Raw genomic sequence first — 19,846 nt, forward strand, 5'->3', positions numbered from 1 at the left:
CGGCACAACAGCCAAACCAATGGTACTTTTTCCTGTTTGTTTTATTGCAGCCATAGCAGGGAGAGAGCGAGGGCTTTTTTTGTTGTTGTCCTTCACTTCATTGCATCACACATCCTCCCACCTCCTCAGTCCTTGGATGTCTGTGGCTTCTTCCATTCATCCTCGTCTGCCCACAGCTTTAAAGAGCCACAAACAAAGTTAGCACAACAAAGAGACCTTTCCTTAAAAAAACGATGATGGCTCTTAGACAGAAAGGCTTTGTCAAGCTGCGAGGACGTGATATGAGAAGGCATCATTTCCCTGCTGAATGCATTCTGGGGCAGCTACTCCACTCATGGGAAATGCCACTGGGAGATACACGACTGTTCACGTCTGGATCTTCCCTCAGACAAGGAGGTGATAAGAAGCAGGCAGGTCATCTGGCCATCTTATATAGCTCTCCCTTAAAAAGTATTAGATTTTTCCCATTTATAAGAATGCCATTGTCGGCCCATCTAGATGTAGAGCTCATCGTGTTTCCCTATCCCATGTTTTTTTCCCATTTTTGGGAAGGTGCACACATTATCGTTGAATGAGCCAAGCCCGTCTGTCTCTGCATCCGTCCTTCATCACTTCAAGGGAGTGGGCGAGCTTTGCAATCTTTTTCATGGGGGAAAGAGGAGAGAGATATGCGGCAATGGGAGAGGCTGCAGCAGAACATTGATGCCCAGAGGAAGGCTTCCTAATGCCCCTCTCCCACGAGAGCTGATTCAGCCCAAGTGGGGGGTGAGATTTAGTCAGGAGGTGCAGACACGATCATAACAGGATTCCCAGTAGGCCCGAGACACCGTGCCATGGATAATTGCTTCATTGCGGCAGGCTGTTTCTGTCATTGCTTTGATGACCCCTCTCATTGAAGACGGGTCAGTTTCAAATCCTTGGGAGATTTATGATCATTCTTCAAAATAAAGTTTTTATCTTTCTAAAGTTAAATGTTTGGAATTAATTCTCATGCATGAAAATGTTTTATTACCAATAGCTTGAACTAATGGGTTTCATATATACTCTCATAATTTTTCATCAATTTGTGAGAAGTGGCGACCACCAATTTGTCACCCATTGATCATCCAAATTATAATGGTTCAGTGATTCAGAAGTTTCAACTGGGGTTACACAACTCTCCAAATGACACTCTGGTGTTGATATGTAGCTGAAATGAAAGAGGTCTTCAGTTTAGAATGATGGTTTCACAAAATAACAATATTTTTGTTTCATTATCCGCATGTCAGTTATTTACTTTTTTTCAGTTTTTTCCTACGCTAGTTCCCTACTGATTATCGGCAGAGATTAACTAATAGCATGTGGAGGTGATGAAACCTCTATTTCTAGATTTTGTATGTTTTAATTAATATGTAGTGATGGGGGGTGGAGTGAGAGATAAAGTCTATTATATCATATGGCTGGTACTCTGTAGAAACATATCTCTGTGTTTGGACAAGAGTTCTGTTTTGGTCTTTTCAGTTTGTATTGCAAGAGTGTTAATTGGAATGAATCATATAAACGAAAGTGAGTGTTTTAATCTGTGTTTACTTCTAGTTGTGTGTTGGTATTAATATATAGTGGGAGAGATAGATAAAGTATATTATATCCTGCATATATTATGCTGGTTGGTACTCTGTAAACACATATGTCTTTGTTTGGACAAGAGTATTCCAGCAGTGTTAATTGGAAACGATCCGTCAAACAGAAGTGAGTGTTTGTGTGTGTTACTCAGACACTCCTGTGATAAAAATAAAGTAAGTTTTAACATAAATGTTCACATGCAAAGAGAAAGTTGTTTTCAGGCAACTTCCGATTGAAATATTGTGATTAATCGGAAGGAACAAGGCATAAGGCAGAGTTTGCAAAACAGCAAAGGAGAAAAAAAAAAACGCCTTCACAGTGTAAAAACCGCCAGGCATTTGGTTGAGATTTTGCCGCTTGAGCATCTGTCACAACATATGGAACAGACGTTTACTGCGTTTTCGCTGTTCTCCCATCCACATTTGCCTTAAAGCTACTGCAGATATCTAAATACACACACACACACACACACACACACACACACACACACACACACACACACACACACACACACACAAATACACACACACAAACACACAAACATCTTGCAGCATGCCATTTTTGATTAAAGTTTGCTTAATGCCTTTTTACTTTGAACCATCAAGTTTATTTTGCACTGGCAACTTGTCCACAAAACAAAACTGATCCTTGTTTGATAGGCATTCTAATTGATGAATGATAATTGTGGAATAAATATGTTTGCCGTAGAAGAAAAGTCACGTCTGGCAAATTGGAAAGCCAAGTCAACACATCTTGACTAAGTGAACATACATCAACGGCAGTTGTGAAACTGGGATGGCACTCAATGTGCACAGAATGAACACATTAAAGTTGATATAGTGGGTTGAGTGGGGAGCATTTTAAATATTTCCCATTCAACGTTTTTAAATGGTACATGGTAATTTTCCAATTTTGCTATCTCTTTGTTGGCCTGAAATTGGACTCTTGTGCCAGTTGCTTACAATGAGCGTCAAAAGAGTTCCCAATCCTCTCTCTTTTCTCCATGGCGACTAATAGAGTCCTCCAATGGCTTCCCAAACCTTTTTCAGTGGGTCTCCACTATAATCCACCACTGGACCTTTTTTGTATACTTAAACACCCCACCCAATACCACACCGCTATGCCCGCTTCTGATTAATTCACGGTCTCGAGAGTGTTCAGGTGAAGTGAGGATGGATCAAAATGTGTTGTAAAAGACCATTAAAAATCTGCAATAACTGAAACCAAACTGGGCTCCCTTGGCGGAGGTCTCTCATAAAAGGATGATAGGACACAGAGTGGGTGCTATCTGAAGAAAAGCGCGACAGTTTGCTCTCTTTCTGTGTGTTTCACGCTCAGCGTTGGCCTCTGCCCCTTTTCCAGGCCCCCCCAGAGACAGTGCAGATGGAGAGGATGGAAAGATAGTTGAGCTGCACACAGAGGTTGATTCGTTATCGCCGAGAAACTATTTTCATGACTTTTTTCTTCATCTTGAAAATTAATAAATTATCCACAGAGTATCCCTGACGATAGAGTATCCCTGACGATAGAGTATCCCTGACGATAAACTAGGTAGACATCACGCATCAAACACTTCCCTGGTTCAATTAGGCTTGATGGAACACACACACACACACACGTGCGTACGTACGTACACGTTTTAAATGATTTACAAACAAATGTGATATAGACGCTAATTAGGTGTTTGTCTATCCATTTCACGACCTTCCGAGTCAAGCGAGACCATTACCATACTACCTTGGCGTGCGGGTGTGCTCTGTTCAGACCAAATAAAACACACTGGATTATAAATAATGCATGAAAGCCTGACAGTTTGCGTGCTTGTGTGATTACCGGCCGTCCTTCCGTTCTCAGACGCTGTTGCGCGACGGCAGGAGAGAGAGCACGGTGAGCACCCTCTACCTGTCTCCCAGCAACATCGAGTCAGGGCAGCAGATCACCTGCCGGGCCTCCAACAAGGCGGCGCCCAACGGGAAGGACACCACGGTCACCGTCGACATCCAACGTGAGTGAAGGGTCAAGCCCGTCGTCCATCGTTGGTCTGAATGAGTGACTGGATGGAGGAATCAATGAGTTGGTGGGAGAGTGCTCTGGTGTAGGGACTATGGTCCCCCACGTACTACGTCCCGTGATCCCCCCCAGTCGTCCGCACGGATACTGCAACTTGTCAGCCAAACGATTGAACACATTCTTTTTGTTTTATTGGTTGTAAAAATGATGTGAATGTTATTTTTCGGATTGAATGCATCATGCCTGAAATGTTTATCGGTATTTGGTATATTTGGTATCGGTTAATGGTTGGGTTCCGAAATACTGTATTTGAAATGGGCTGTGGGCATTGGACACTTTTGAGATGTTGAAGTGGGCCCCCATTCAAAAATGTTTTTGAAACCCCTCGTCTGGTGTGTGTAAAGTTCAGGGTTTTTCAGCTGAAAGGTTCTGGGTTCAATCCCTAATGTCTGCTTGAGCAGGCATCCTTGAAAAAAGGTGTCTTAACTCCAACTCATCCATAATGGTCTGCATCTCAAATCTATGTGCAAAGTGCTTTGGATAAAAGCATAGCAAATAAACAAATTGGTGTTTACTTGCTAAATCCTTGTTTTGACCTTCTCATATCAAGTCTGTATTAAGATTCATACTTATGCCCATACCCATGCGTTACAAAAACAACCTATTTTCACAATTAATTATAATAAAACAATGCAAATAATTAGGCAACCAAATGACTAATTAATGAAAAAAATACAACAAAATATTTGTAAACATGGTCCTGATTGCCCTCCAAATTGCTAAGGAAGTTACCTGTTTGAATGTGGGTGCAGTTTGTGTGAGTGTGTAGGTGGTATGGGGTCATTAATACAATGGTAATTAGCACCGACCCAATCAGTCCGTACAAATCGCCTCTAGCTGTAGGGCTTGTGTGTGTTTTGTTTGTATAACCCTCTCCTCCTCCTACAACTCCACCTCCTTCAGGAAGAAAAGAAGGAAAAAAAACATGGGCCACTCTCCATATAAATAATTAAAATGTCAGACGATATTATTTGATCGTAGAAAACAATAGGGGGCCTTTTGTATCCTCTCACAGCTCCTCAAAGCTGTTAAGTATGACTAATAAAGCAGAAAATGCTATTAAGAGATGCATTACTCCTGGCAGATTCATTATTCTACCTCCTGCCTCCCCATCCCACCCTTTTTATTTTCATTTATTTCTTCTTCCATTGAGGCTGAATGAGAGTCCATAAACTGCAGCTTAGGGGGGAGTTGAAATGTGAAAACTGCGAACGAAACAATTTTTCATTTGTTCATATTGTCAGAGAGAGACCTTGTATCGTTCACGGAGGTTGTCAAACAATAGAAGCCAGATTAAATATATATAATCCATATACGTTTCATTAATCATGGTATGTAATTACTTTTGTCTCTTTTTCTACAACAGAGAAAATGGGTTGGAAAAGTGAGCATGTGTTCATTCGGGCTTATTGCCTTGGTAACCTTGGACGGCTCAAACAACGCAGGAACAACCGTGGCTATCAATCCTGTGGCTTGTTGTTGCAACACAGCGACACAAAACACAATGATGAAAGGTCGACGTAGCAGCTAACCAAGGCTGTTCCCCACATGGAGCAGAGAATTGTTTTGACAAATGCCTCCATCATGAACTGTACATTTTCCAAACAAATGTATTTCCGAGAAACTAATTAAACGATAAATTATACCTTGAGGAGTAGTAGGAAAGAGCAACGAACGGATGGGGAGAGACGGAGGCGGTGGCCATGTTGACTGTTTCTGTCCGCAGAGTGGCAGTTGCTGGATGAATAAGTGATGATGGTTCTGTCCAGGTGGAGTGGCGGCACTGGGAGGGGGTGGAGGGGGGCAGTTCCGAGTCTTGTGTCCAAATTTGTAAATCAAATTTGCCATGCATTCATTTATTAATAATGACACTTTGCGAGGCACTAGGCTAGATGGTGGGCCAGGGCTCCATGCTGTCTTTTCTCATTGCGAGCACTGTGCTCCTAAGTCGAAATGTTACGGGGAACCGTCCAAACAAGTAGAAGCACAAACAAAGAAAAATAGGCGCAGAGACAAAAAAGAGGGATTCTTTTTTGTTTTTTGTTTTTTTGTTGTTTTCACTGAACAAGTCTTAAAGTCTTAAAACAGTTATATTTCTATTTAGATGATACATGACAATAATAAATCATAACTCTTTCTAGCATTGCCCATCATCATTCTTAATCATTCTCGCTGCTCAGTGTAGTGTAAATAGGGCTGCAACTAAAGGTTGGTCAATGTATCCAACAATATTTTTTTTTGATTAATCATTTAGTCTATAAATGTCATACATAATTGCAAAGGGCATCAAAAGTTAAAGAGTCCATCCTAGAGTCCAAAGTGGTAAATGTGCTTGCTTTAACTGACAAGCAGCCTAGAAAAACTAAAATACTCCCCCATAATGCTCCATGAACCAAATAAATAAATAAAAGGGGGAATCCTCATTTTGTTTACATGTTTACAAGTTATAAGTGATAACACCGCGTTGACACCAGTGGCCAAGAAGTGCAGTGTTATCATTCATTGAGTCTCTCCAGGTAAAACAAAGTCCCTGGAGTACGGTTTGGTTTTCAGACGAGCCAGTGCATTGCCAGCTTCCAACTCCTGGCATAAAGTTAGGCCTAGCACCAGATCTGTACCGCTGCAGTAGCCACATACGGCTTCAAGTAGCTGCTTGTTTCACTGATGTGAACACTGAACAGTCCAGTTTCAGAACCTTATCTTGTGATTCTTTGGTCACACGTCTTTGGCTGCGAACATGGTACATGGGTCTAAACAGATGAACTAACCCTCTCAACTCCTATTGTGGGAATGTGTGAAGTGTGATATTGGCGGCTATTTCCTTGGTCAGTCTGCAAACCTTTCCCCGGGTCATGTACATCTATTTCTGCAGATTATGCCAAATCTAACATCAATTTTGCACATGTTTTGTGTATAACAAAAGTGAATGACCCTCAACTTCCTGTAGTTCAGAAAACCTAACCTCCAAAACGTAATATCCTTAACATTACTGGGACCTTGTCTACTTTAAAAGTAGGTGCTCCATCTATGGCCAAGCAATTCCTCCAGGATCACATCATAGCAGCCTGTTATGTCTTGAAGGCCATAAATATCTTATTTAAATGTGTCTCATTACAGAGGCAGCGTGTGCTCTGATTGCTGTTTCATGTCATCCTTAAGAAAACAGCATAATGAACGTGCTCCTTTCATTGAAGACAACTTTCATCAGCTTTGTACACATGTGGGTAAATTAGTGCACAAGAGTGTATGTGCTTATGTGAGTGTGTGAGTGGATCTTCTTGAGTGTCTGCCTGTGTGTGAGTTTGTTTGGCTGTGTGTGTGTGTGTGTGTGTGTGTGTGTGTGTGTGTGTGTGTGTGTGTGTGTGTGTGTGTGTGTGTGTGCATGCCCTTTAGCATGAATGTGTGTGCATGCCCCAGTCAGGGGCCAGGGCCATGAAGCACTTGAAAAGACGTGGGCTCCATATGTTCGTGTGTGTCTGTGTTTGTGTTTGCATACTTGTGTTTGAGTGTGTGCGCATGTGTGTGTGTGTGTGTGTGTGTGTGTGTGTGTGTTTAAACATGCGTGTGCATTTGTGCGTCTATGTGTTTGAATGTGTGCTTGCATACGTGCGTTTGTGTGTGTGTGTGTGTGTGTGTGTGTGTGTGTGTGTTTAAAATGTATGCATATGTGTTGAATGTGCGTGTATCGCAAACGTATGTGTGTGTACGTGTGTTTAAATGTGCACGTGCATTCGTGCGTGTGTGCGTTTGAATGCGCGTGCACACACGCGTGCGTGTGCGTGGAGCCTGAAGACACTCGGGGGCTACACACGTCTGGTCAATAAGTATGAGCAGCGGCAGCAGCATCAGTGGTAGCGGTGCATTTTGTTAGCCTCATGCTCCGCCCACTCGCTGCAATTACCCTGCACAGCGCTCCTGCGCGTACAATTACCCTGGGAGATCCTCTGCCTCCCGGCTCCTTATGAGGGTCGACTCAGGCAGCTCATTCCACAAAATAAAAGGACCTCTAAGACATAAAAAGCTTGGGTTGTTTGTTATTGGTAAAAGAAACACAGTTTTTTTTTTCTTTTTTTTTAAGTGCCCGACCTGTTTCTCATTCATGGTTACCGTGGATACCCTGCTTATTGTATTACTGTTCATATCCTATTTACATGAAGGATAGAACTGTCATACATATGTATTAGATTTGGCTCCGCATAATGTGATTCAGTAACTGAGAAAGGGGAGGCTCCGCCAGGTCGACATGTGGTGGATTAGTGTCGTCATGGTCGTTGTTGTCATTTACTTGAAAATGTTTGCGCACGTGTTCAATAATAATAGACCACATGTTCTAAGTAAGAATCTGCAATCTTGCGTTAGGAAATACCTATATGTTATGTGTGAGAATAAAATTTAAGGAAAAAATATAGAGATGTGCATATTCTATACATTTATTATTATTTATAAATAAACCTGTAATCCCAAGATATAATCATTTACAAGTTTTCGAGGTTCGTAAAGTTTAATTATGGAAAAATAACTGATAAAATGTATGTGAGGGTTAGGGTTAAGTCAATGGCTCCACATGTATCCATTCAAACAGCTAATTACATTAGTAAATATACTCTCTCCAAACATGAATTCCCCTATACAGTATGTGCCATGCTGAAAACGGATCTGTCCCGGGAGCACTGAGTAATTCATTAGATACATTTTCTTCGACCATGTTGCTGTAGGCTACACACACACACGAGTGTCAACCTTCATTATTCATGTGTTTCACAAACTTTATGTTGCGGCATCTGTGTGTAACACACTTTGTGTGATGTGGCGCACTCTTTATGTCATCTGTGGAAAAAAAGTATAGAGCTAGAGCACTTAAAGGGCCACACACAATTCAGTTTTAATTCAGTGTCATTCCAAATTAACTCCTCATCGGCAAATGTTTGGACATCAGACGTTAGCATCTGGAGTGTTCTGTGGTGCACAGCCCGCCATGGCATCGCCCTGCCTGTGTTTCCCCATGTATGGCTGTGGTGGGGAGGGTGTGTTTTATACGTCTATCAAACGGCCTCCCGGGGGTTTGAGGTCTGCCCAGATCTGATTTGGTCTAGCATGACCCAAGCAGCAGATGTTCTATGTTTTGTGTGTTGTGTGTGTTTTGTGTGTTTTGTTGCACACTGCTGTGCCTGCCCTATCAGGGTGCACGCCGCACCCAATGTTAGCCTCATAGATGAAGACTTCAGAAAACGGAACAGTGTGCGTTTTTATTGCTGTATGCGTGTAAGGTGTGTAGGCGTACCTTTTTTTCTTATGTGAACAAAAAATTGATTTGGTTATTTTTCTGTGAAACTATTTTCCACAAAATCAAGATAAATCATGGAATGTGCATTCCATTCCGTGATACTTTTGTTTTACTTAACTTTTTTCCAATATCTTTGTTTGATCATAATATCCTTCTAACATTTGTACTGAAGCTATTAACTTGATCCAGAGTAATAGAGGCAAAATAAAATGCAGAAAAATAAATAGCAATTGACATTCTCCCTGCCAAATGCCAGCTAAAGATTTGCATCGCTAATCAGAAAATGTACTTAACAGGGAGAGCAGTTGCCCTTTAATCACGTACAGGACATTGCAGTCAATTAGCAGACTGTAACGGAGAAGAGTTGATGCAAGCAAAGATCTTTTGATGTCCTCTGCTCAAACGGAACGTAATGGAGGCTTTCAGAGGTTCAAACGGCAGGGTCTTGACCACTTAGATGAGAAGCACTTTGGCACTCTGGAGAGCCATTGACTGCATGTGTCTGCTGACGTCTGGCACAGTCGCCATTCAGTTCGTCTCATTGATAGAGAACTATGCCTGACCACACCAAAGTTGATTTGGAATGACAATGCGTTGTGTGTCTGTGAAACTGTGGCTAATTGGGGGCAGAGAAAAACATGGCTTGGGCGTCTGGTTCTGAATTCAATTTGATACAAAAAAAGATTTATCTCCTTTGCCTTTATTTACTTTAGTTTTCTATTTTTTGAAACCCCTGTTCCAAACTATGATAATATTGATCCTCTGAGAATTGATTAATTCCTGTAGTGGTCATTACTTTATGGACATTTGGTTAATGAGGCTGTGCTGGGAGCTCTTAGATGAACGACCTGCATGTAGTATACATATTAAGTGAATGATGAAACAAACTGCAAATTGTCCTCACACCTACCAATTTGAAAGATGCAAATGTGTTAGTGTTATCAGCAAGTTCATTATTTTTGTAAAGTGTATCCTTGTAAACGCCAACGCAATAGTTGAAATATATTGCAATTTAATTTCACATTGGCAATTGAACTACAAGAAAGCCAATAAAAAAAAAAACGGAAGCTTTTTTCTCTGATTGAAGTTGAACTCTTTCCAAAAAATCTGCTGTGAGTTTGTTGGCACGGTTACGCCGCTCCACTTTGATCTTTCCCACTTGGTCTTCCTGGTCAGCGGCCGCGGCGCCACGGTGCTAACCTGGAGCTAGCTAGCAGCGCTTTGTTAGCAGAGGGTCCACACGGGACTACAGCGGCTGCTTATCTTACTGCGCGTGTGTGTGTGTGTGTGTGTGTGTGTGTGTGTGTGTGTGTGTGTGTGTGTGTGTGTGTGTATTCCGCTGTATATGTGTGTTGCTGTGTGTGTGTATGTGTGCGTGTGTATCTGTATATGAGTGTATGTGTATGCATGCTTGTGTGTGTGTGTGTGTGTGTGTGTGTGTGTGTGCGTGTGTGTGTGTGTGTGTGTGTGTGTGTGTGTATTCCGCTGTATATGTGTGTTGCTGTGTGTGTATGTGTGTGTGTGTGTATCTGTATATGAGTGTGTGTGTGTGTGTGTGTGTGTGTGTGTGTGTGTGTGTGTGCGTGTGCGTGTGCGTGTGTGAGCTTATGTGTGTGTGTGAGCATGTGTGCATGTGTGCCTGGGCACCTCTGTTGACGGTGTTATTTGAACTGCACTGAGAGTCAACCAAGCAGCAACGGAGCACCCGTGTGTTTGTTGATTGGACCAGATGGGTAGGACCTCCAGCCGGAGCCTCAAACCCCACTGTATGTATTATGTATGATATCGCAGTATAAATCAAAAGAAAAAAACTTTTCCATCAAGTCTAGTGTTTACCAGAGAACTGAGCGCTCCCCTTAAAGCTGCAGTCGTCAACCCCCATCTCCCCCCTCACCCCTGCCTCTGCCCCACTGCATCAGCAGTTACAGAAGTTAGGGGGGAACTTTGGGACTTCACCGTCAAACCTCAGTGACCCAGATTGGTTAGTGCAGAAGAATAGCTGGAAGGATTGGCATTTAACGTTTCAAATTGTATTGTATAAATTGTTTTATTCTCCTACAGCACAAGATTAGCAATGCGACTTGATTTAATACAAGTTTTTCAGCTGCTTCTACAAATAAGGAAATGAGTAGGGACTTCAGATTGGGAGCTTAAATATATAAATGTCCAACTATGAAAAAAAGGATTTCCAGTTATACCTGGATGCAATCAATGCTGACCTCTCGTAATCACTGATCATTTTTAAATACTGATCCTTTTTTCGGTGACCCGTGTAGACTTGCCGCTGGTCAACCTGACGGTGGACCCCCAGCCCGTCCTGGAGGGGAACCTGGTGCGCTTCCACTGTGCTGCCAAGGCCAACCCACCTGTCATCTACTACAGGTGAGTCCTCCCCTGACGCTACAACGCCACGTCAGGCCTCTTGTTTCCACTCACTTGTCTCCAAACCCCTGTGTTACCTTTTATCTTCAACCCCTGTGTTACCTTTTATCTTCAACCCCTGTGTTACTCTTTATCTTCAACCCCTGTGTTACCTTTTATCTTCAACCCCTGTGTTACCTTTTATCTTCAACCCCTGTCTTACTCTTTTCTAATCCAACCCCTGTGTTACTCTTTATCTTCAACCCCTGTGTTACTCTTTATCTTCAACCCCTGTGTTACCTTTTATCTTCAACCCCTGTGTTACTCTTTATCTTCAACCCCTGTGTTTCCTTTTATTGCTTTGTAAAATAACTGTTTTAGTTTGTTTTCCTGGAGGACAAAGTACAAAAGCAAATGAAAAAGTTGATTATAAATAAAGATAGAGTTTTTTTTTCTGAAGCAGTTCTTTCACAAAGCAATGAATATCAGCTAACAGTGCAGTTAATATATTGGGTAGTCATCTTTTCTTTCTTTCTTTCTTCTGTGTGATCTGTGATCAGAAGGTGTTTCTATGCCTCAACTCCAACGGTGTATAGTTCAATACTGCATTATTATTTTCTTTGGAATATCACACTAGTTTCAATATATATTCATCTGTAGGTTGTATTAGTTATTTGAATGTGTGTCTATGTATTTATATTATAAATACAGATTATATCAATAATATAACAAAAAAAAAAAATTAACAATTTGAAAAAAGAATAGTAATAAACTCCCGAAACAATTCACAACCTTTTGAAACAAGTGTGAATTTGCTTTGGGAAGTCATCGGGCGCTGGGGGCAATCAGGTACAAAAAAAATCAACTTATGTGTGGGAACATCCCACCAGCTCACCCACCTCTGCCTGTAGAACTCCCTGTGGCACCCGCCGCCATTACAACCACCTTCCATAGCAGCTGGCATCTCATTGATTATACATGGGGCCGGGAGCCCCGAGAGCCCAGTGCACGTTGTCGCCATCTGCCCTCGATTCAGGACCACGCCTTTCTTTTACACTCACTCGCAGCACACACCCATGTGGCCTGAGTGTTTCCAAAAATGTTGCACATGTGCGAGGGGATTGTTTTGGCTTCCTAAAGTGAGCCCATGGACGACCATTTTGGATCTATCTCTTTTGGACGGACGTGAAGTCCAGATGTTAGATTCATTTCATATGGATGGATTTAGATCGATCTCATATAGATGTATTAAGAGGCATTTCATGTAGATGTAATTACATATACATTTATTTAGATGTATTTCATGTAGATGTATTTAAATGTTTCTCATATAAATGTATTTTGAGAGCCTTGTGGGACCATCCAGTCATTTAAGTGTATCAATCTTGTCTTGGCTGGGCGGCAATTGATTTTCACATGTATGGACGAGGCCTTACATAGTTAAAAGAATAGAATAGTCAAAGCAGAATAATTTTCTCCTCTGAGAAAAGCCTTTTATATACAACGGTGTTGATTGCTCAGTCGATTGCTACACTTTCCCTGGGCGCTGCCATTGTTTTAGAATTCTGCAGACCGTGGCTGCTCCTATCAATTGTCCAGCAATACCCGGGAGAGGCTGTCAAAGGGCTGGAGGCTAAACTGATCTGAAGACAAAAACAGAATGTGAACTTGTGGGATCAGGACGGTCTCACGGGGCTAGTATTTGATGCATGATGATGCATTTCATAAAGATGTATTTCGATAATTGTGATACAAAACAGATATATTTTGGAGAGAGCGACGGAAGGGGGCTACTCTCCGTCTACTAGAGATGCGCGGTTGGCAGTCGCAGCCGCGGACTCCGCGGCTAAACCGCGGATCGGGCGGCTGACGTGACAAATGGATGGATGGATGATGCGTTTTGTGATGCGGTTGCGGATGAAATAATAGCCCATCCGCGCATCTCTACCGTCTACCCCCACCCCCACGAGCTACGCCCCTGTCCTACGAGCTTAACTGGGTGCTGACCGGGTTCATGGAAGGAGCAGATTTGCCTGTCCACAACAGATAGCTTTGAGTCCGGCGATATCTACTACACACACGCGCTTGAACCTGTGCGCGCTGGGTTTTTACTTCTATCTTTCTTTCTGTTTATTCCCAAGCTTGGGATTTATGCTAAGCCTTCATCTTATACTAACCGCAGGCTAAACACCTACTGGTAAAACGCCCACGCCTCTGTGGTTTCTGTGTCTGCTGTTATTGCTACAAACCACAAAAGCTTTCCATTAGTTGACCTCCCAAATAATATTTATTCTTGAATTAGCATTTCTCTAGTCTGAAGTTGTAGAAAATCCTTTTATCAGCATTTCCTTGCATAATGTTGTGTCAAATGTAGGTGGGCTATTGTGAGTATGGGTTATATTATTTCCTTTATCTTCAGAACGCTTTTCTTCGTTTTTTGTAAACCAAGCTGTTTTCCTTAAGAAACAAAAGGAGAGCATCTTGCTCTGCCGTTTCTTTTGACCTGTCTAGACGGCAGCCAGGGTATTAACAATTCCCAATTTTCAAAAGCATACCTTTCTTTTTCTTTTTCTTTTTGTGTGTGTGTGTTTGTGTCTGTGTTTTTGTGTGTGTGTGTGTGTGTGTGTGTGTGCGTGGTTGCGTGCATGTGGTCTTTACCATGCACTAGACAGTGTATCACTTGTGAACATGAAACCCCAGCGATTTATCTTGTCTCAATTATTTTAATGGTGCCGTTTAAAGCACTCGTCAATCAGAACTCATAATATTAACCACTTAATTTGTAAAGCACTTCTAGAAAAGCATCCAGAGTGCTCCATCAAGGGGTTTCATGGGCATAAGGTTAATATAGCGAATAGGATATGAGGAAAAGATTAGTAACCTAGAATCATGCCACATGCCACATGCCACATGTATCATGTGGCAATATATTGGGAAATGTTGACAGCTTCACTGATATGGATCCAGGAGTAAACGTTTGGCACAATAGAAAGGTTTAGAAAAACATACCGGTAATACGGCTCAGGTATATGAAAGGCATTATTCTGTCAAATATATGAACTGAATCCACGGAAAAAAGTTGCTGTTTTTGTATTTCCTGTGACAATAGTGAGAAGAAAACCAATGAATATCAATATTTCTTTATGAACAGGCTTTTACAGTGTAATGACATTGATTGATATGTCATTCTGACAACGGCAATTCTAACAAAGTATTTTGTCAGTTTGACAGTGTGATAAAATCAGTTCCATCCCCCTGCTATTGATGATAGCAAGGCATAGACTTAAGGTGTATTTCTACTGCATTGTACGGGACGGCACGGCGTAGAAGAAAAAAGGATTTGATTTTACTTTAGTGAACAACATCAAAGCATGAGCCAAGGTTCCAGTATAGGTCAGGTAGACCTGCATGTAATGGTGGAAAAACACCATTACCTGCCATTGCACAGAATACATGCACACATGGATTCATTAACCCAACTAGGTATATAGGAATAGGCCAACATTAGCCAACATTTATGACTAGAGATAGGCATGCCAAGTGACCATAAGGTCTCGAATACGCCAGTTTGAAACCCAAGGCATATGCAAATATCCTGTATAATAGGCCAAGTCAAATTATGGATTTGGGCATCAAAATAACACTCCTCTGTGTATTTTCAAAAGTACTGTCTTCCTACCGGCTTTTATCTTGGAAAATGTAAACTAGCTGCATGCCTCAATCAAGTGTTGGTGTCCTTTGTCTCTTGGGAGAAATGACCGTGCGTAACCAAATTCCTTTCATTAGAAACAAAAACGGAGTTAGAAAGGCTGTTGCTCGTTGACCTGCTTCAACCCTTGGAAATGCCTAGCCGAGCAACTGTGATATTCTTTCTCCCATTGTCTCTCTGAAGTGCATTGGGCCGGTTTAATGGCAGCTCCAGCCCACCTCTGTGTGGGGTCGGTGTGCTGAAAGCAGAGCAGACATCCCTTTACATGTAATTAGAGGCTAGGTTTCTCACTCCCACAGAGATCAGCTGACCAGATCTGCAAAATCGCTAATTACAAACAAGTACGGATGTTGCAACATTACGGCATGCAGGCTAAAAGTTGATAGAGTAAAAATGGGCTCCAAATGGACACAAAAAGTCTCAAGTCTTTTTTGTTTTGGTTCTTCTAGTGCCTTAATAGTTCAAGGTAGAGTTTTACTGCACGAGTCAATATTGGACGTTTTGTCCATTTCGGATTTGACAGACGGTGTGAGCTTCTCACAGCCCTGGCATAATACCCCTGATGGATGGCAGCGAAATAAATATGGGACGAGAGTTGATATTGATTTTAGTTCATCTCTCTTTAAACGAGTGGTCCTTGGCTAGGCAGCAGGACGTATACGCCTACATCTGTGTGTGTGTGTGTGTGTGTGTGTGTGGGGGGGGGGGGGGTATGTGTGTCATCATCCTTGAATGCTTTATTTTATATATTATTTATATTAAGGAGAGTATTGACTGGTGTGATGGCCCGACTCGCAGCATTTAGTTTTTATACCTGTGGGTGTGGCGCCACGCGCACCAGCACCAGCTCCTTAGTACTTCCATGGCAACAGGTTCATTTTTCAGCCCACCGTCAAACCCTGCACCCCTCCCTCTACCCCTCCACCCCTCCCTCTACCCCTCCGCCCCTCCATCTCCCGATTTCTCAGGCTGAGCGCACTATTAATCACCTGAGATCTACCCTTTTGAGTGCTGAGTGCATGAGCGCCTCCGGGCAAGATGTGTTGTGCATGTGGGTGGGTGTGCGTATGTGTGTGTGTGTGTGTGTGTGTGTGTGTGTGTGTTTGTGTGCGTGTTCACGTATAAGTGATGCAGAGGGAAATGGAGAGGAGGGCCGAGTGTGTAAGGGGGAATGTTAGAGGTTGAGAGAGGAAAAGAGGCAGAGAAAAAAGAGAAAGAGAGAGAGAGAGCAAGAGAGATAGACAGAGGAAGAGGCAGACATATAGAGAGAGAGAGATAGAGAGAGAGAGAGAGAGGGGGGGGGGGGCAAAGATGTAAATAGAGAGAGAGTGGAAGAGAAGGAGGAAGATATGTTTATGGAGAGGAGGGCAAGCAAGTACGGGCTCCGCCTTATCTCAGAAGCACCAGATGTTGCTCTTGATGGTACCCTGGTTGCACTCCTCCTCCTATCCATCTCCCCCCCATCCTCCTCCTCATCCTCCTCTCCACCCTCCTTATCTTCCTCCTCCCCTTCCCCAGCCTCTTCATCTTCCTACCCTTACTCCTACTACTCCTCAACCTCCCCCCCTCCATCCTCCCCAAACTCCTCCTCCTTCTCCTCCTGCTCCTCCCCATCATCCTCGTCCCGATCCTCCTCATCCTCATCCTCCTCCTCCTCATCCTCCTCCTCCTCCTCACCGCTATCCTCCTCCTCTTCCTTCCATGTGCGGAAAAAGCTAAGACCTATAAAACATGAAATGCATGGAAATAAATCCGGCATCAACATAATTGTAAACTTATATAATTGCCATTTCGTCTGCTACGTTCAATGGAAAGTTGAGTATTTGCACCACATGCTGAGCCCAACATAGTGACTATATAGTCAGATTTGTGTATACATTATACTTGTACACAATGCAAGTATATGGTAGTGGTATTGTTAGGGTAGACTCAAAACAAAAGTATTTTCTTCAAGTATAATTATTTACAATTTCAACACAAATTATATTTAACTAAAAAAATCATGGACAAAATGGAGACAAAGAGTTACAGGAACAATTAGTTGTGAGAACAATGAGTTGACAATTGCATCAACAGCAACGATTTCTGTTGACATAGCCAGTCATCAGTCTGTGTTTCTGGCTTCGCTAATTGGTTTATAAAATAGTGTGAAATAATGTGACAAAAAAAAAAAATCAAAGGGAGAAAAGGATGAAAAATAGAGGAAACAGAATTAATTAGATGGAGTGTAGGAGGGGTGGATGGATTCCACTGCATATCTCATTTAGGATGCAACTACTGGGCTCATCCAGGGTGGTGCAATACTCCATCACAATCACAATGCTTTTAATACCACTCTGGGTGCAAAAGTCCTGCAAAAGGAACTCATTGAGAGTTTCTATCTGCCAACAACATTACAGGGAACATCTATGTTTTATGTAATACAATCATTATGAACAGTAAATCTTCCAAGTGGATATCATGCATACTTTCCCTTCTGTTCCTCACTCTCCTCGTCTCTCCTCTTCCCTCCTCTTCCCTCCTCTTCCCTCCTCTTCTCTGTTACTTTCCTCGTCTCTCCTCTTCCCTCCTCTTCTCTCCTATTCTCCTCATCTCTCCTTTTCCCTCCTCTTACTCTCCTCTCCTCGTCCTTTCCATTCTCTCCACTCCTCTGTTCTATTTCCTCTACCACCTTTCTCTCACCCCCCTCTCCTCTCCTCTCTGTTGGGAAGGTTACAAGCATATCCTGGACCCTTTAAAGAGGCATGGCACAAATCCAGTACGATCTGCTCTGCCACACGTTTCTATTTTTTTCCCCTTTTTTGTGCGAAGGGCACTGCAAACAATCTCAGGGCATTTTAGTCTGGGAGCATGGCATTCCTCACGCCAGCTGTTGTTCCTCTCCTCCCCTTTCCCGCAGAGCCTGTTGTCATTGCGGCGATGTGGCAGAGAACACTGCTGAAACTGTCCTCACATTAATACCATTCCCCTCACCTGATCCCGCAGTGTGTGTGTGTGTGTGTGTGTCAGCACTGACAGCCCTCACACACGTCCATTAATTATTCTCTGCAAAAAGAACGAGAAAGTTGTTTGTTTTCCTTTTTTTTCTCTCTCGCTTTTTAAATTCACAGGTACAGCCTCAGAATATGGCAATCCATCTCTGTCCTTAGCGGAGAAGGCTGGCACATTTAATGCGTGACATAGATTGATGGGGACTTTGAAAGGGTAGAGTGGGCCTCGGAATCTGAACGGGACACCACTCTCGCCCCTCTGTACCGGTATACGTTAACTTTTTATGCAGAGAGAGAGATAAGTTTACTTTTATAGTGAGCGTTATTATGTTTCCAATAAGAGGGAAAGTAGCAGCAGTGCTAAAGGAGGCTTTAGCAGAAGAAGCCATATATGGACACATTGTTATATTGTAAGCAGACTATTTATATATATATATGCAGAGAGAGAGGGATAGAGAGAGAAAGTGAGAGAGCGAGAGAGAGAAAGAGAGAGATAATATCTCTCTCTTTCTCTCTCTCGCTTTCTCACTCTGACATTGTCTGCATATTATGCAGACAACGTCCTCTGTGAAAATGTGTGGGTGTATATTCTCCATCAGACTAAGTATGAGATTGATGGAAAGTAATATATGGTAAATATAATATTTCATAGCTTATCATAATGTGTAGCTCATTTGTCTCTTAATTTTGTGCTTTTGGCTGTGCTACTTATTCATGTCAGACTTGTTTTTTTATATATTGTACTTCTATTATTGTGTTACGATGACTATTTTGTTCAGTTGATATGAAATAAAAAACATACAATAAAGAAACTACTAGAATTGGATCACAACATTATGTCAGGTGGAGTTTAAACATCATTAAAAAATGGGGGGGGGGGGGGGGGGGGGGGAATTGCTACATTCTCCTGAACAGCTCTATTATAATAACACTGTTATTTTTAATCTAGTTATTCGCCCCCAATCCACATCACTAAACAAATTCACTCCCCCGCAATACTCTCAGACAAACCAGTCAAAGAGGCAGGTGGATACGATTATAACTGCGCATCCAGGCATTACAGTGAGGCGAAAGGTTAAGGTTAAGACTACGTGAGAAAGCGTGCGCTGTTCAAAGACCATGCAATCATGGTGTGATCACGGGTAATTACAGGACCAAACTCATCTTCTTGACCTAGCCAGGAAGGATGGCGAAGACATTCTGAATGCAGAAGGATGTGTGTTTCCCCCACTCACTGATCAAGTATTTGTTTATGGGCACTGTGTGAAACAGTGGTTTGAAATATTTCTGTGTTTTTAGGATAATCTTTTTGTTGTTTTATTTTTGTTTTCAAGTTGAATTTGAAAAAATTGAGTAGGCGAGTAGGTTTCAATTGTTGATAATGATGATAGATGCAATCAATAAACTAATTTTGGAATTCCATTACCCTAGGGTAAAAAAAGTAAGTGGCTCAAATTCTCTGCACCCACTCTCTCATTTTGTGTGGGTATGTTTGGATGTGTATGCAAATTGAAAGGGATTATTGACTATGATCTCTCTTTCGCAGAAAATTTTATCAATGTTTAAGAAAACGTTGTTAATGCCCTCTCCGATGGGCTTTGACTGCAGATTTTCTACTTAATATATGAAGCTTTTATGTTGTTAGAATTTGACCGCACACAATGTATTAAAAAAACAATTGCTGATAGCTCAAAATTGTCTTTGCCAAGAAAAACTCCAAAACTTTTTGAGTAGCTTTCTTGTTTTCGTCTGGTTTCTCCAGTGCAAACAACAGGATAACCGTAAACCATCTGCACAAGTTACACCGAGTCATCTATTATCCTTCAGGCT

The 19,846-nt window shown here is 42.1% G+C and overlaps 1 protein-coding gene across 1 annotated transcript in view; it reads left to right on the plus strand.

The window, feature by feature from the left end:
- Window positions 1-19,846, plus strand: part of LOC311354070 (kin of IRRE-like protein 3) — a gene marked incomplete at its 3' end in the record, with an annotated part of 61,655 nt that overhangs the window by 24,042 nt on the left and 17,767 nt on the right. Inside the window, exons 4-5 of the mRNA XM_084473868.1 lie at window positions 3,457-3,607; window positions 11,233-11,338. Of these exons, the coding sequence (XP_084329994.1) occupies window positions 3,457-3,607; window positions 11,233-11,338 (257 nt within the window). The remainder of the gene's footprint in view (window positions 1-3,456; window positions 3,608-11,232; window positions 11,339-19,846) is intronic.

This window comes from Micromesistius poutassou, assembly GCF_964030765.1.
Source record: "Micromesistius poutassou genome assembly, chromosome: 10".
Lineage (NCBI taxonomy): Eukaryota > Metazoa > Chordata > Actinopteri > Gadiformes > Gadidae > Micromesistius > Micromesistius poutassou.